This window comes from Rattus norvegicus, chromosome 18 (genome assembly GCF_021556685.1).
Source record: "Rattus norvegicus strain SHRSP/BbbUtx chromosome 18, alternate assembly SHRSP_T2T, whole genome shotgun sequence".
In the NCBI taxonomy this organism is placed as follows: Eukaryota; Metazoa; Chordata; class Mammalia; order Rodentia; family Muridae; genus Rattus; species Rattus norvegicus.
Genome location: NC_141551.1, coordinates 80,394,922 through 80,411,908, shown reverse-complemented (window position 1 = coordinate 80,411,908; position 16,987 = coordinate 80,394,922). Strand labels below are relative to the sequence as shown.

The 16,987-nt window shown below is 40.4% G+C and overlaps 1 protein-coding gene across 15 annotated transcripts in view; it reads right to left on the bottom strand.

Moving 5' to 3' along the window:
• The window catches only part of Fbxo15 (F-box protein 15), a 98,981-nt gene that overhangs the window by 38,604 nt on the left and 43,390 nt on the right, over positions 1-16,987 (bottom strand). The window contains exon 9 of one of the 15 annotated variants that reach the window (XM_087593192.1): positions 14,821-15,806. In XM_087593192.1, coding sequence (XP_087449318.1) covers positions 15,802-15,806 — 5 coding nt within the window. In that variant the 3' untranslated portion in view covers positions 14,821-15,801. 15 annotated transcript variants of the gene reach the window in all.

Here is a 16,987-nt window from a genome sequence, read left to right as displayed (position 1 = left end):
AAAAAGTAGAAAATGTGAGCCAATTTATATGATGCACTAAATGTGAAACTGATTTGTAGTGGGGCAATAAAAAAGACCAGCCACATCAGTCTCTGACAGAAAAGAAATTATAGAATAGAAGTCACTGTGAATAGCTGCATCAGCCTTGCCAAGTATTAGCCACACTTGCTGTACAGCTGTGACTTTAGTCTTTCAGAACTTGAGCATTCACCTGTATGGATGTCAGAGCTCTACAATCTACTGTCACCTTTTCTTTCTAAACTTCTACTGCACCCTGGCATTTCATTACATGCAAGATCTTTGCATTCGAAGATCTGCCTTGTCAAAATCAATACTCTTTGGAAGTAAAAGGTCATGTCTTCGGTGGCAAATTAACAACATATTAATGACACATTTTCAGCTATGATCACAGTTCATTTCTGCTTCAGAAATAAATGGAACATAGAAAAGGTGGAATATAAAGAGTGTGGGAGGATCGATTTATTGATAATTGACTTTTCTAATGCATGCAGAAGCAAAAGGGTAAAAGCAGATTAGAACGGAATCTAGGCAGGAATCACCACCGTTGCTTAAAGAGAAAAGCTCAGTAAGAGGAAATGGACTCAAGGTTTCACCCAAGACCCAAACTTGGTAACACAGGACCACATAGAAAGAGTAATAGTAAATACCTCTCACACAATGAACTCAAAGCTAGTTGCCATATAACATTAACCAGTGCTGACCAGGCCACACACACTAGAAAGGGGCAATCAATAATATAATCATAACCATTAGGCCCTAATGATCAAACAAATTTGGTTGGAACCGTGTGTTCAGGAGCGAGTATCTTTAGTGTTCCTCACTCCCTGTCAGGTGTCTAACATAAACACCCCAAGTCATATGCATAGTTTTCCTAGACTTTTTTCCCTTCTGAGTTAATTATTTTTGACACTTTATTATTTTCCAAACCCCCCCAAAAAAGAAGAAACTTAAATACCTAAGCTCAGTTAGAGATAGTAAAATCTGGAAAGATAGGTCTCCAAACACAGAAGGGTTGGGAATGTTCCCTCCTGGTCCTTTTTGTTACAAGTAAGGCTGTACCACAGAGTAAACTAAAAGTACAACTTTCATTCTCTGTACAGGTTAGCATAGTGACAGGACAGTGTCAGTCAACCTGCTAATGTCTTTCAAGTCAGTATGTGATCTCTTCATCTGTCCTATTAACTAGGCTTATATAGAAAGACACATGCACCAAGACTATTCTGTTATTGGCAACAATCAACTTCAGGTTAAAGAGAATAATACATGTACTTACCATTGGTTAATGCAATAAAGTCTGGAGCTTTCTTTTTGAAATTGCTACACCTAAGGGTTCCAACTAGCATTTCCACCTAAGGGTTCCAGCTAGCATTTCCCTACTCCTCCCATTCTATTTTCCCTGGCTTTGGTCCAATTCCATATCAACCAGTACAGTCCACCTGGGTACAATTTATTTTTCTAGACAAGTTTCCCTCAGAAGGTTAGGGGAAAAATACATAGGTAGTTTGGAGTCTTATTCCATTCCTGCCTAGGACACTCCTATATTCACAACTGCAACAAGTCAGGATGGTGGCAGCAGGGTAACAGAAGTGACACTTGGCTATCAAGGATCCTCTTCATGTGGGTTTACACTGAGTCAAGATGAATTCATGGTACAGCAACCCAAAAGAGATGGGTTGAGACTCTCAGAAATGTAAAAGAACCTCAGACACAGGACCTGACAGTCAGGGAAGAAAACTAACTAGGAATTAAATTCACCATGACAAATCAGGACAGGAGACATATTGGCCAGACACATCTGGTCCCATGACAGACATCAATGGGCCTGCATCAAAGCATACTTGAACTAAGATGTACCTCTGAACTCTTCAACAGTATTAAATAGTTTTTGTCAAGCTATGTTAAGTTGTGGGCTTTGTAGCTTTAAATAAAATTTAAAATTTTTTAATACAAAAAAATTACCTGGCACAGAAGCTGGTGTTTCTTTTCTAAAATAATTTTTGACACAGAAAGCAAAGGCAAACTTTTAAGTAGAAGGGGAGTTAGTTGATAGGGAAGCTGATTTGAGGCAAAGAAAGAGACAAGAGACAAACGGCTAAATAAAGGTCTCAAGCAGGCAAGAGCGGCTATTTATAGGAGCAGAAATTGAAAGTTCATTTTGCAAAGAAGTAAGTGGGACATCTTTTCCTCTGAAACAGGAAAGGCAAAACTGAGAAAAGCTGGGACAGACAAGTGAAGATGTGCTGGCAGAAGAGGCAGGAAGCTCAGTAGGAGGGCATGGGAGTCATCTTGGGGGAGGCCAAGGGATTCAAAGGGGGAGGGAGATGCTGGATTCTGTATGAAAGAAAACCTTATTCAAAACATAAAGGGCAACTAGGAACTGACTGAAAGATTTCTAATAGCAAGAAGTGATACCATCAGCCTAACAGTCGTGGGTGAGAAGCTGACTCAAGGCCAAGGCTAGAGGGAAAGCAGGGACAATAAGGACAGGTCTCTGTCATACTATAGGATAGGTCAGACACCAGTGTGTCACTGCACTGAGTATCCAAGAAAGTTCAGCTAGAAAAGACCAAAGATCTAGAAAGAGCAGACACCCAAATGATGAATTAGCACAGCAAGTGGGAAGGCTGACAGCTGAGACATTCACAATTCACGGCAAGAGAGGCTTCAGCTCAACATCCTGGAGGTCAATGACCTTAACATCAAGTAAACTCGCAAAAGGAAAAATTGGAAAATCTATCATTTAAATTTTTTACACTTAGGGTCTCTCAATTATTTGTTTTTGATAAGACATCCTGTTTCCAGAACTGCCTTACAAATATCTTACTATTTAAAATATCATATTGAAACAAATTTCCTTGACCAAAATGCAGTTAAAAGAATTCAAGTCACCAGAAAGAGCAAATATAAAGCTGGGATAAAAACTGGATCAGCAGCTGAAGTGGCCTCATAACGGTGCGCATCACCAACATTGTCTGTATGGCAGGCAGGTCTTTACCGGGGATAGCCTGTGTACCAAAGGCCTGGACTTAATGCTCTCTTGTGGCCATTTTGAGATCATTAGTAATTTTGCAACAGGATGTATAGAGCTGTGCTCAACAGCTAGGTTCTGCCTCCTCTGGGCAAGCGCTGACGTAGTAACAATCACTGGCAAAGCTTACATCTCATTCGTCACTAGAAGTACAGAGCAGGAAAACCTACTGTGTGCTTCTAATGAAGATGCCACAGTGCGGCGCCTGCTCTAAGCGTCATCAATCATCACCACCCAGAAAGGACAACACGGCTTCCAGTACCTCACATGTCGGGATAAATGCTTACAGAGCACAATCTGACCCAGAAACACAGCAAGCAACTAGTACCAGGGAGAGGCAATAAAAAAGGCACCTATTTTTAGGATCATGGCAAAAAATAAAATAACATGATATATGCACAAGATCTACAAAGGAAAAACACTTCAAAAGAATTCACTCTCAGCTGTTGTAGAATCTACTCTTGGTACAAAGAAAAAAGAGAATCTGTAACTTTGATAACCTCTTTGAATTCTCGCAAGTTGTCTGTTGTGTCTTATAGACTAATCTCAAGATGCTTAACACTGTGTTTCAATAGAAAGCATGTCACAATGACTATGTAGATCCTTAACAAACCTAGTAAGTAGAAAAGGGAAACATTATCCCAAAGAGATTATTCCTAACAGCAACACAGAAACACAATGTTCACAAGGAGAGAAAAGTACTGGACCAATACGAAAAGGTTTTCCAGTAAGGTAGTGAGATGAATCTTGGCCTCTGGGATAAGGTAAAATGCAAGGAGCTGAACATCCCCGTGAGGTTTTTATCAGACTCTGCACGGCAGGGTGACCCCACTGCCTAAGTCTAAGCGGCACTGTGTGCTGAAAGCCCAGATGAAAGGACGGACACGGAAGAAGAAGGCTTTGCCCTGGGCCTTTTGCCCTTGCTCTTGCAGACAGGGTCACCTCCTGTAACTGCTACAGGAGTTCCTCAGCCCTTGGGGAAGTCTAAGGGCCTTTCCACCACAGTCACCTAAAACCATTGGAAATATAGATGTTAAAGTTACAATTTAGAACAGTAGCAAAATTACAGTTAGGACACAGCAATGAAAATAATTGTATGGCTGGGGTCACCACCACATGAGAACTGTTAGAAGGCTGACAGCCAATGCTCTCAGTGTAACAGTACAATGGCATCCCTTTACTTACTGATTCTCCAGGACTCCAGCAGGCTGGGACCAGCTGCTCTCCGGGAATCCTCCAGGCCTTCACCTCCAGGTCACGATTACTGAAACACTCAGCTCTACGGTCTGAACTTCTGGATTCTCAGACTCTCCAATGTGAAACACTAATAGCTGGACTTCCCATACAACATCTGTAAACCAATCTAAGGAATCCCCCTTTACTGTGTTTCTATGTCCATTCTAATCATTCTGTTCCTTTAGAGAATCCTAATACAGACTACACAGTAAATAAAAAAAGACTATACCTAAATAAAAAACAAATACACATAGACTCTAAATAAAATAAAGTATATTTGAACTGGGAACGTACACACTACTGGACTCAGTAGTGTGGTGCTTGCCAGGTATGACCAAGGTCCTGGATCCAATCTTAATAAAACCTTAATTCCTTCTAAATTAATGTACAAATTCAACAGATCTCTGATAAAATTCTGTAAAATACTTGGTAATTTGGCCAAGTGAGTATAGGTAATGAGCACAAATAGGTAATACTAAGTCACTACCTTTTAACTAGGGTAGAGGACGTAGATTTTCCTAACACAATAAATAAATGAACTATCTGCTTGCCTGCCAGGAACAATCACCCTGAGAGGAAGGGTGAGAACTGAAGAGAAGCAATTAACCTTCAGGAAATAAGGCAAGTGTATGTCTGATTTTAGAATGTCGGATATTCTATAAAAAAAAAAAAAACTTTTAGAAAAAATAACTTTCCATTCAATTGAAAACCTATCTATATATAATAAACTAAAAGGCAATAAACAAAATGGAGGAACTATTTGCAACAAGTATATGCAAACAAATCACAGCATTTAAAATAGTGGAATGAAATCCAGGAGTGGAAACCACTGGAAAAAAAACATGAAAAGAGACCACACTGCCCACCGCTGCCCACATCCCTGGCCCAAGAGGAAACTGTATAAGGCCTCTGGGTTCCCGTGGGGGAGGGCCCAGGAGCGGCAGGACCCTGCGCCTGAGACACCGCCGGAACCTGAAGGAACAGACCTGATAAAGAGTTCTCTGCACCCAAATCCCGTGGGAGGGAGAGCTAAACCTTCAGAGAAGCAGACACGCCTGGGAAACCAGAAAAGACTGCACTCTGCACACATTACTGATTCCAGAGGAAAACACCAAACGCCATCTAGAACCCTGGTGCACGGAAGCTCCCTGAAATGGTGGTGCAGATCTTCCTGGTTGCTGCCGCTGCAGAGAGCTCGTGGGCAGCACCCAAAGAGCGAACTTGAGCCTCGGGACCACAGGTAAGACCAACTTTTCTGCTGCAAGTGACCTGCCTGGTGAACTCAAAACACAGGCCCACAGGAACAGCTGAAGACCTGTAGAGAGGAAAAACTACACGCCGGAAAGCGGAACACTCTGTCCCCATAACAGGCTGAAAGAAAACAGGAAAACAGGTCTACAGCACTCCTGACACACAGGCTTATAGGACAGTCTAGCCACTGTCAGAAATAGCAGAACAAAGTAACACTAGAGATAATCTGATGGCAAGAGGCAAGCGCAGGAACCCAAGCAACAGAAACCAAGACTACATGGCACCATCGGAGCACAATTCTCCCATCAAAACAAACATGGAATATCCAAACACACCAGAAAAGCAAGATCTAGTTTCAAAACATATTTGATCATGATGCTGGAGGACTTCAAGAAAGACGTGAAGAACTCCCTTAGAGAAACACAGGAAAACATTAATAAACAAGTAGAAGCCTACAGAGAGGAATGGCAAAAATGCCTGAAAGAATTCCAGGAAAACATAAATAAACAAATAGAAGCCCATAGAGAGGAGACACAAAAATCCCTGAAAGAATTCCAGGAAAACACAATCAAACAGTTGAAGGAATTAAAAATGGAAATAGAAGCAATCAAGAAAGAACACATGGAAACAACCCTGGATATAGAAAATCAAAAGAAGAGACAAGGAGCTGTAGATACAAGCTTCACCAACAGAATACAAGAGATGGAAGAGAGAATCTCAGGAGCAGAAGATTCCATAGAAATCATTGACTCAACTGTCAAAGATAATGTAAAGCAGAAAAAGCTACTGGTCCAAAACACACAGGAAATCCAGGACTCAATGAGAAGATCAAACCTAAGGATAATAGGTATAGAAGAGAGTGAAGACTTCCAGCTCAAAGGACCAGTAAATATCTTCAACAAAATCATAGAAGAAAACTTCCCTAACCTAAAAAAAGAGATACCCATAGGCATACAAGAAGCCTACAGAACTCCAAATAGACTGGACCAGAAAAGAAACACCTCCCGTCACATAATTGTCAAAACACCAAACGCACAAAATAAAGAAAGAATATTAAAAGCAGTAAGGGAAAAAGGTCAAGTAACATATAAAGGCAGACCTATCAGAATCACACCAGACTTCTCGCCAGAAACTATGAAGGCCAGAAGATCCTGGACTGATGTCATACAGACCCTAAGAGAACACAAATGCCAGCCCAGGTTACTGTATCCTGCAAAACTCTCAATTAACATAGATGGAGAAACCAAGATATTCCATGACAAAACCAAATTTACACAATATCTTTCTACAAATCCAGCACTACAAAGGATAATAAATGGGAAAGCCCAACATAAGGAGGCAAGCTATACCCTAGAAGAAGCAAGAAACTAATCATCTTGGCAACAAAACAAAGAGAAGAAAAGCACACAAACATAACCTCACATCCAAATATGAATATAACAGGAAGCAATAATCACTATTCCTTAATATCTCTCAACATCAATGCCCTCAACTCCCCAATAAAAAGACTAGATTAACAAACTGGATACGCAACAAGGACCCTGCATTCTGCTGCCTACAGGAAACACACCTCAGAGACAAAGACAGACACTACCTCAGAGTGAAAGGCTGGAAAACAACTTTCCAAGCAAATGGTCAGAAGAAGCAAGCTGGAGTAGCCATTCTAATATCAAATAAAATCAATTTTCAACTAAAAGTCACCAAAAAAGATAAGGAAGGTCACTTCATATTTATCAAAGGAAAAATCCACCAAGATGAACTCTCAATCCTAAATATCTATGCGCCAAATACAAGGGCACCTACATACGTAAAAGAAACCTTACTAAAGCTCAAAACACACATTGCACCTCACACAATAATAGTAGGAGATTTCAACACCCCACTCTCATCAATGGACAGATCATGGAAACAGAAATTAAACAGAGACGTAGACAGACTAAGAGAAGTCATGAGCCAAATGGACTTAACGGATATTTATAGAACATTCTATCCTAAAGCAAAAGGATATACCTTCTTCTCAGCTCCTCATGGTACTTTCTCCAAAATTGACCATATAATTGGTCAAAAAACGGGCCTCAACAGGTACAGAAAGACAGAAATAATCCCATGCGTGCTATCAGACCACCACGGCCTAAAGCTGGTCTTCAATAACAATAAGGGAAGAATGCCCACATATACGTGGAAATTGAACAATGCTCTACTCAATGATAACCTGGTCAAGGAAGAAATAAAGAAAGAAATTAAAGACTTTTTAGAATTTAATGAAAATGAAGGTACAACATACCCAAACTTATGGGACACAATGAAAGCTGTGCTAAGAGGAAAACTCATAGCGCTGTGTGCCTGCAGAAAGAAACAGGAAAGGGCATATGTCAGCAGCTTGACAGCATACCTAAAAGCTCTAGAACAAAAAGAAGCAAATACACCCAGGAGGAGTAGAAGGCAGGAAATAATCAAACTCAGAGCTGAAATCAACCAAGTAGAAACAAAAAGGACCATAGAAAGAATCAACAGAACCAAAAGTTGGTTCTTTGAGAAAATCAACAAGATAGATAAACCCTTAGCCAGACTAACAAGAGGACACAGAGAGTATGTCCAAATTAACAAAATCAGAAATGAAAAGGGAGACATAACTACAGATTCAGAGGAAATTCAAAAAATCATCAGATCTTACTATAAAAGCCTATATTCAACAAAACTTGAAAATCTGCAGGAAATGAACAATTTCCTAGACAGATACCAGGTATCGAAGTTAAATCAGGAACAGATAAACCAGTTAAACAACCCCATAACTCCTAAGGAAATAGAAGCAGTCATTAAAGGTCTCCCAACCAAAAAGAGCACAGGTCCAGACGGGTTTAGTGCAGAATTCTATCAGACCTCCATAGAAGACCTCATACCAATATTATCCAAATTATTCCACAAAATTGAAACAGATGGAGCACTACCGAATACCTTCTATGAAGCCACAATTACTCTTATACCTAAACCACACAAAGACCCAACAAAGAAAGAGAACTTCAGACCAATTTCCCTTATGAATATCGACGCAAAAATACTCAATAAAATTCTGTCAAACCGAATCCAAGAGCACATCAAAACAATCATCCACCATGATCAAGTAGGCTTCATCCCAGGCATGCAGGGATGGTTTAATATACGGAAAACCATCAATGTGATCCATTATATAAACAAACTGAAAGAACAGAACCACATGATCCTTTCATTAGATGTTGAGAAAGCATTTGACAAAATTCAACACCCCTTCATGATAAAAGTCCTGGAAAGAATAGGAATTCAAGGCCCATACCTAAACATAGTAAAAGCCATATACAGCAAACCAGTTGCTAACATTAAATTAAATGGAGAGAAACTTGAAGCAATCCCACTAAAATCAGGGACTAGACAAGGCTGCCCACTCTCTCCCTACTTATTCAATATAGTTCTTGAAGTTCTAGCCAGAGCACTCAGACAACAATAGGAGGTCAAGGGGATACAGATCGGAAAAGAAGAAGTCAAAATATCACTATTTGCAGATGATATGATAGTTTATTTAAGTGATCCCAAAAGTTCCACCAGAGAACTACTAAAGCTGATAAACAACTTCAGCAAAGTGGCTAGGTATATAATTAACTCAAATAAATCAGTAGCCTTCCTCTACACAAAAGAGAAACAAGCCAAGAAAGAAATTAGGGAAATGACACCCTTCATAATAGACCCAAATAATATAACGTACCTCGGTGTGACTTTAACCAAGCAAGTAAAAGATTTGTACAATAAGAACTTCAAGACACTGAAGAAAGAAATTGAAGAAGACCTCAGAAGATGGAAAGATCTCCCATGCTCATGGATTGGCAGGATTAATATAGTAAAAATGGCCATTTTACCAAAAGCGATCTACAGATTCAATGCAATCCCCATCAAAATACCAATCCAATTCTTCAAAGAGTTAGACACAACAATTTGCAAATTCATCTGGAATAACAAAAAACCCAGGAGAGCTAAAACTATCCTCAACAATAAAAGGACTTCAGGGGGAATCACTATCCCTGAACTCAAGCAGTATTACAGAGCAATAGTGATAAAAACTGCATGGTATTGGTACAGAGACAGACAGATAGACCAATGGAATAGAATTGAAGACCCAGAAATGAACCCACAACACCTATGGTCACTTGATTTTTGACAAAGGAGCCAAAACCATCCAATGGAAAAAAGATAGCATTTTCAGCAAATGGTGCTGGTTCAACTGGAGGTCAACATGTAGAAGAATGCAGATCGATCCATGCTTATCACCCTGTACAAAGCTTAAGTCCAAGTGGATCAAGGACCTCCACATCAAACCAGACACACTCAAACTAATAGAAGAAAAACTAGGGAAGCATCTGGAACACATGGGCACTGGAAAAAATTTCCTGAACAAAACACCAATGGCTTATACTCTAAGATCAAGAATCAACAAATGGGATCTCATAAAACTGCAAAGCTTCTGTAAGGCAAAGGACACTGTGGTTAGGACAAAACGGCAACCAACAGATTAGGAAAAAATCTTCACCAATCCTACAACAGATAGAGGCCTTATATCCAAAATATACAAAGAACTCGAGATGTTAGACCGCAGGGAGACAAATAGCCCTATTAAAAAATGGGGTTCAGAGCTAAACAAAGAATTCACAGCTGAGGAATGCCGAATGGCTGAGAAAAACCTAAAGAAATGTTCAACATCTTTAGTCATAAGGGAAATGCAAATCAAAACAACCCTGAGATTTCACCTCACACCAGTGAGAATGGCTAAGATCAAAAACTCAGGTGACAGCAAATGCTGGTGAGGATGCGGAGAAAGAGGAACACTCCTCCATTGTTGGTGGGGTTGCAGACTGGTACAACCATTCTGGAAATCAGTCTGGAGGTTCCTCAGAAAATTGGACATTGAACTGCCTGAGGATCCAGCTATACCTCTCTTGGGCATATACCCAAAAGATGCCCCAACATATAAAAAAGACACGTGCTCCACTATGTTCATTGCAGCCTTATTTATAATAGCCAGAAAATGGAAAGAACCCAGATGCCCTTCAACAGAGGAATGGATACAGAAAATGTGGTACATCTACACAATGGAATATTACTCAGCTATCAAAAACAATGACTTTATGAAATTCGTAGGCAAATGGTTGGAACTGGAAAATATCATCCTGAGTGAGCTAACCCAATCACAGAAAGACATACATGGTATGCACTCATTGATAAGTGGCTATTAGCCCAAATGCTTGAATTACCCTAGAAGCCTAGAACAAATGAAACTCAAGACGGATGATCAAAATGTGAATGCTTCACTCCTTCTTTAAAAGGGGAACAAGAATACCCTTGGCAGGGAAGAGAGAGGCAAAGATTAAAACAGAGACTGAAGGAACACCCATTCAGAGCCTGCCCCACATGTGGCCCATACATATACAGCCACCCAATTAGACAAGATGGATGAAGCAAAGAAGTGCAGACCGACAGGAGCCGGATGTAGATCGCTCCTGAGAGACACAGCCAGAATACAGCAAATACAGAGGCGAATGCCAGCAGCAAACCACTGAACTGAGAATAGGACCCCCGTTGAAGGAATCAGAGAAAGAACTGGAAGAGCTTGAAGGGGCTTGAGACCCCAAAAGTACAACAATGTCAAGCAACCAGAGCTTCCAGGGACTAAGCCACTACCTAAAGACTATACATGGACTGACCCTGGACTCTGACCTCATAGGTAGCAATGAATATCCTAGTAAGAGCACCAGTGGAAGGGGAAGCCCTGGGTCCTGCTAAGACTGAACCCCCAGTGAACTAGACTGTTGGGGGGAGGGCGGCAATGGGGGGAGGGTGGGGAGGGGAACACCTATAAGGAAGGGGAGGGAGGAGGGGGATGTTTGCCCGGAAACCGGGAAAGGGAATAACACTCGAAATGTATATAAGAAATACTCAAGTTAATTTAAAAAAAAAAAAAAAAAGAAAGAAAAGAGACCACAACGCCTACCTCCCGCTAGCCGGTCTCATCCGCCAATGCCTCATCAGTAGGCTCTGCTACCACACGGGCACCATGGTAAGAGCCACATGGTGCTGAAGCTGGGTCTTACGAAGCTGCCCACCCTCCTCCAGGAGTCTGCAACGTGGTCACCACAATGACCATAAACCTCCAGTTAAGTAAACAATAGAGCATTTTTATCTCAGATTATTAGAGATTTTTTAAAATAAGCCTGATGGCAAAGTACTCCAATCACAAAAAATGAAGGCCTAAATGTCCAATTGGGAGAATGGGCCAATAAATCAGGTTAAACTTAATGGAATTTCATACAAGTTTTCACAGTCAACCTTTTCTAACACTAACAGGTAACACTGGGAGATGCTCATAGTGCAGTGTCAAGGAAGAACAGAAAACAATGAAATTTCCAAATAATTTCTGCAGAGAAAGTGTTATGAATTTGAAAATGGGCCAAACTAGGAATAATAGCTGTCTTTGGGGTTTTTATTTACATTTTAACAAATGTCTACAGATTTTGAGATCAGGTAATAAACAAACTGAAAAATGAACAACTACTGCTAGGTCAAAAGGAAAGGGGACCAGCAAACCACTGCCCTACAACGTGACAACAGACAGAATGCAGGAAGTCAAGGCTTAAGACAGAGAGCCCTTCCTTAACACGGCTTAGAAACCCAAGCAGTAACTGATATATTGCTGAAGATGGGTGGACAAATCTGAACCTACTCCAGGGAAAATCCATCATGGGCGAGAACAATTTGTTATCTCAGGAGCCTTGCCACTTCTTAGAGTCAATATCAGAGGGAAAAAACAAAACAAAAGCAAAAGAAAAAAAAAACTATTCTCCCAGTAGGAAAACAACCAAAGTTTTAGCATAGCCCAACATGTCCAGTGAAAGGGATAGATCAACTACAGCCTCTCGACCATCCTAACAGTGGATGGAGAAGAACTAAGAGGCACACGTAAAATTCATAGAATAGAAGCACAGCTTACTAAAGGGCTGAGATATTACCAAAGGAGAAACACACACACACACACACACACACACACACACACACACCCCACAATACTAAATGCCTACTTCCTATGGTTCCTTTGATCTAATGCATTGTAGCCAGTTAGAAAAAGAAAAGGGGGCAGGGAAGGGAGGGAGAGAGAGATAATAATAGATAATAAGGAGGGGTCAGGCAGTGATAAAGTGATCATAAAGATCTAACAATCATCAGTGTATAATCACTGAACAAGTCGGTACCAAACATGTAAGCAAGCCCCACAGACCTGCAAGGAGAGGTGGCCGAGGATCTACTGATAGAACGGAGACTTCGCACCTCTCTAGCAGATGCAGAGGCAGACACACCCAGCAGCCAGCAGCCCTGAGGACTTAAATAGCACTGATTGCCTAGCTGTAACAGGTGTCTATAGATTATGTCATGTAGAAACAGCAGAGTGCATAGTTTTCCTCAAGCTCACATAGAACACTCACCAAGAAATACTGTACAGGGGGCCATGAAAGCATAAAACTGTTTGTCAAGTGTGGAGGGCTCTAAATCCTATGGTGGCTGCTACTAAATAACAATAGAATTAAAGCAGAACAAAGCACAATGACATCAGCTGGACATTGTCAGCACTTCGTGGTGATTAAGCAAACTTCTAAATAATACAAAGATCAGATGATAATATCAAGAGAAATATTTAAACATTTTAAATGAAATTATCTGCTAACTACAAATCTATTAACTTTTCTCAATGCTGTGACAAAATACCAAGCAGAAAAAAAATATATAAAAGAAGAAGGCTCCATCTGGCTCCTGACTCACTAAATCTCATGATTTCTAGGATCAACGTGGGAAGGAAGGTTCAGTCAGTAGAGCAGAGCAGCTTACAGTGCAAGCAAGGAAGCAGGGAGACGGTGAACCCCGAACTATGCTGCTTTCTCCTCTCCTTGACTCTGCCCAGGCATCCAGCACATGCAGAGCATCCCACATGTCCCCTGTGGAAAAGTCTTAGACACATCTAGGTCATCCCATCCTCCACAGTGACTCTGAACACAGGTCAATGATGACCAATGCTCACAGCTTACGAGAGTTTGTGTGAGATGCAAGTGGGACTTCAGTGGAAATGGGCAGCCTGAATATACACAATAGAAAACAAGAACCATCTGAAAACGTGAAACAGTTTCATTTTCTTCAACTTTTAGAAAGCCCCAAAAGAGTGGGTTAGTTCCAAAATAAGCTACAGGAAAGAAATAATAAAAATTAGAATAAGAATCAGCAAAATCACTAAAAGAAAAATCAAAGAAACCAAAGGGGATTCTTAAAAAATAAAACCAATATACGCTTGCCTAGGAAGCGCAAGGCCCTGGGTTCGATCCCCAGCTCCGAAAAAAAGAACAACAAAAAAATAAATAAATAAATAAATAAAACCAATATATCTAATCTCAAGAGGAAACAGGTTACATTATTATCAGACATGAAAGAGACAATAGTACAAACTTGAAGAAACACAGAAAGAGCAGTAAAGGAAACTATGAACAAATCTGATAGACTAGGTGAAATGCTTCAATCCTTGAAAAACGTCACTCGCTAGAATCTCTATGAGAAAAAAATTCGACTATGCCTATCACTACCAAAGGAACCAAGCCAATAATTAACAATCTTCCAAAAGAGAAAGCACAAGATCGAAGCATTTCAAAGGAAAATATGTAAGAAATTATACCAATTATACTAAAATACTCTTCCAAAAGCCATAAAGAGAGTTAATAGTTCAAATGTGCTCTAATTCTCTGTTCATGAGACCAATAACAGGACTGGTGAACACAGACGGGAAACTGAGAAAGCATCCCAAACAAAATCGAATGATGAAAAACAGAAAGTAGACAGTATGAGCATGTGGAAATCATCCCAAGTATTCACAGTTGGTTCAACATTGGAACACTTATATAATCTACATATCAACAGGCCAATAAAGAAACTAACATAATCAGAATAAAATATCACCCATTCATGACTAAGAGAGAAACCCTGAATGACTAAGAGGAGAAAGGAATGTACTTAACTGATAAGGATGAGTGGTTTTATCAATGGTCATTAACATCAAATTTAGAGTGAGAAACTCAAAGCATTCCCACAAGGTCTGAGAAAAGATGGTGTCTTCTCACTGCAGACTTCCAGGACTGTGCTGGAGTCTGGGATAATTCAGTAAGGCAAGAGAAGGAAATATTAAATGCACTGGCGTCTGTCAATATAACAAACCTCAGAAACCATGGTTTATAAAGAAAAGAGATTCATTGTGACTAATAATGTTGAAGATTCCAGTTCATAATCAGTTGGCCCCTTTGCTCTGGTGCCCATGGGAAGGTAGTGCATCCTAACAGCACCACATAGTACAGCAAAACTACTCATCTCATGACCAGAAGTGAAAAGGGGCTATCCCATTACACCGAGGGCATGGGTACAGTGGATGCAAGATCTTCCACTGGATCCCCTTCTTAAAGTTAACATCATGCTCCTACAGCAACAGCCAAATCAAGCTTTTAATGCATAGGGATTATAGGGAACACACCAGATCCAATCTATAGCTAAGGGTACCCTCATGGATGATATAATTAGTCATGCAGAAGATGCAAACATTCAGAAAAAAATGGATACCAACAAATGCTAGCAAAGGCCTGAGCAACAGGAATCATGGCGTATTGTTTGTGGACACTCAAAGTACTACGGCCATTCTGGAAGGCAACTGGAGAAATGCATTTTCATTGACTACATTTGTTCTCAGATAACTTCATAAATGTCTATGGTGCACTGTTTATTCTTGCCACCAACCATCCTTCCCATATTTCCCTCTCTGATCCTGTCTCCCCTTCCTCCTTACAGGCTCCTTTCTCATACTTATCTTTTTGTTTTGTGGTCCTCTAAGTTTAACCAGGACCAGATATGTCTCTGCAGATTTGGAACTACACATTATCACAGCCTGCTGGGCTCAGGAGTGGGAGGACAACTGAAACAGTGACTATCCTCCTTCAGAATCCATCAGAAGCCACTAGTTCAGCATGGAGGGGTAGGGCCTCAAGCTCCTCAGCATTGTCACGATTGACAAGCCAGGTGTTGTGAAGGTCCAGTCCAGGCGACCCCAGCTGCCATGAGAAGTTTACAATAGCAATCATTCCCTGTAGATAGTATATCCACGTGTTTCTTCTTATCTTCTTTCTTTCTTCTTGTTCTTACATTCTTTCACTCTCTGTCCTACAATGTCATCCTTAAAGACAATAGTATAAAAGTCTTTTTTAGGGTCAAGCACTCAACTGTCACTTTCTTTAAGCACCATGAACAGGCACAGCCTCTACACTTACCACTATTTACTAGGAAGAGCAGCTTTTCTGATTAAAGCTAAGAGCAGTACTTATCTGAGTATAAGTTACTTGGATTGTAGTTTAGAACAATGTCAACTTATCTAAACAACAGCTTAGGATCTTCTCAGGCCTGTGTCTTTGACTACTCGGTTTATAGTACCAGGTATGTATTACCTCCTGTGGGATACACCTCAAATCCTATAGAAGAGCTGTGGATGCCCACATAAGTCTTGCCACTGTTTCATGAGTAGGCACATCTTGCCTTGTACTGTTGGCATTAGAGCTTGTAGGATTAGTGATGCCTTCTATGCTCCAGCAACCAGGATAGAACCTTCCAGCAAAGGCAAAAGCTTCCAGCTCAATTCCAACATAATTCCTCTACTTCTTGCAACCAAGATCTCTTATCAAGTTCTGATGGGCAATTAAGAGGAATAACTTAAGTCTGTATTTTGGGGTGGAGATTTCCAGGGTCTACCTAAAGTTTGGTAATTTTCTTAAAAAGTAAACATCCTCATGCCACATGATCTAGCAATTGTGCTTCTTCTGATTTACTCAAAGGAGTCGAAAATATATCTATACAAAACCCTGCGTGTACACATTTATAAGAATTTTTTTAAAAATTGGCCAAATTTAGAAACAGATATGCTCCAGTACATTAATGAAGAAGTGAGCATATCTAAGCAATGATGAGAGTGAGCTATCACATATGGAACAGAGGAAGAAGGAAACCCTTACTTATCCGTAACTGGAAGTGTATGCATTCATGGTCACATCCTTGTGTCATTCTAGGTGAACTCTGTGCTGAAAACACAAACTACGAAGACAGTAAAAGGACTAGTGGTTGCCAGATGTGAGAAAAGAAAAGGAGCAAAAGGCAAAACACAGAAGACTGTTAAGTAATAAAACTACTCTGGATAATACTGAACAGCAGATATGCACCATTAAAACTTCCCAAACCCATAAAACACAACAAAAGTGACTCTACTGCAGACTACGGTCTTTAGGCAATAATACCATGCTGATGTGTGGTCATCAGTTGTAGCTAATGTTCTTTTCTGATGATGCATTCTAGGGGGAGGCAGAAGAT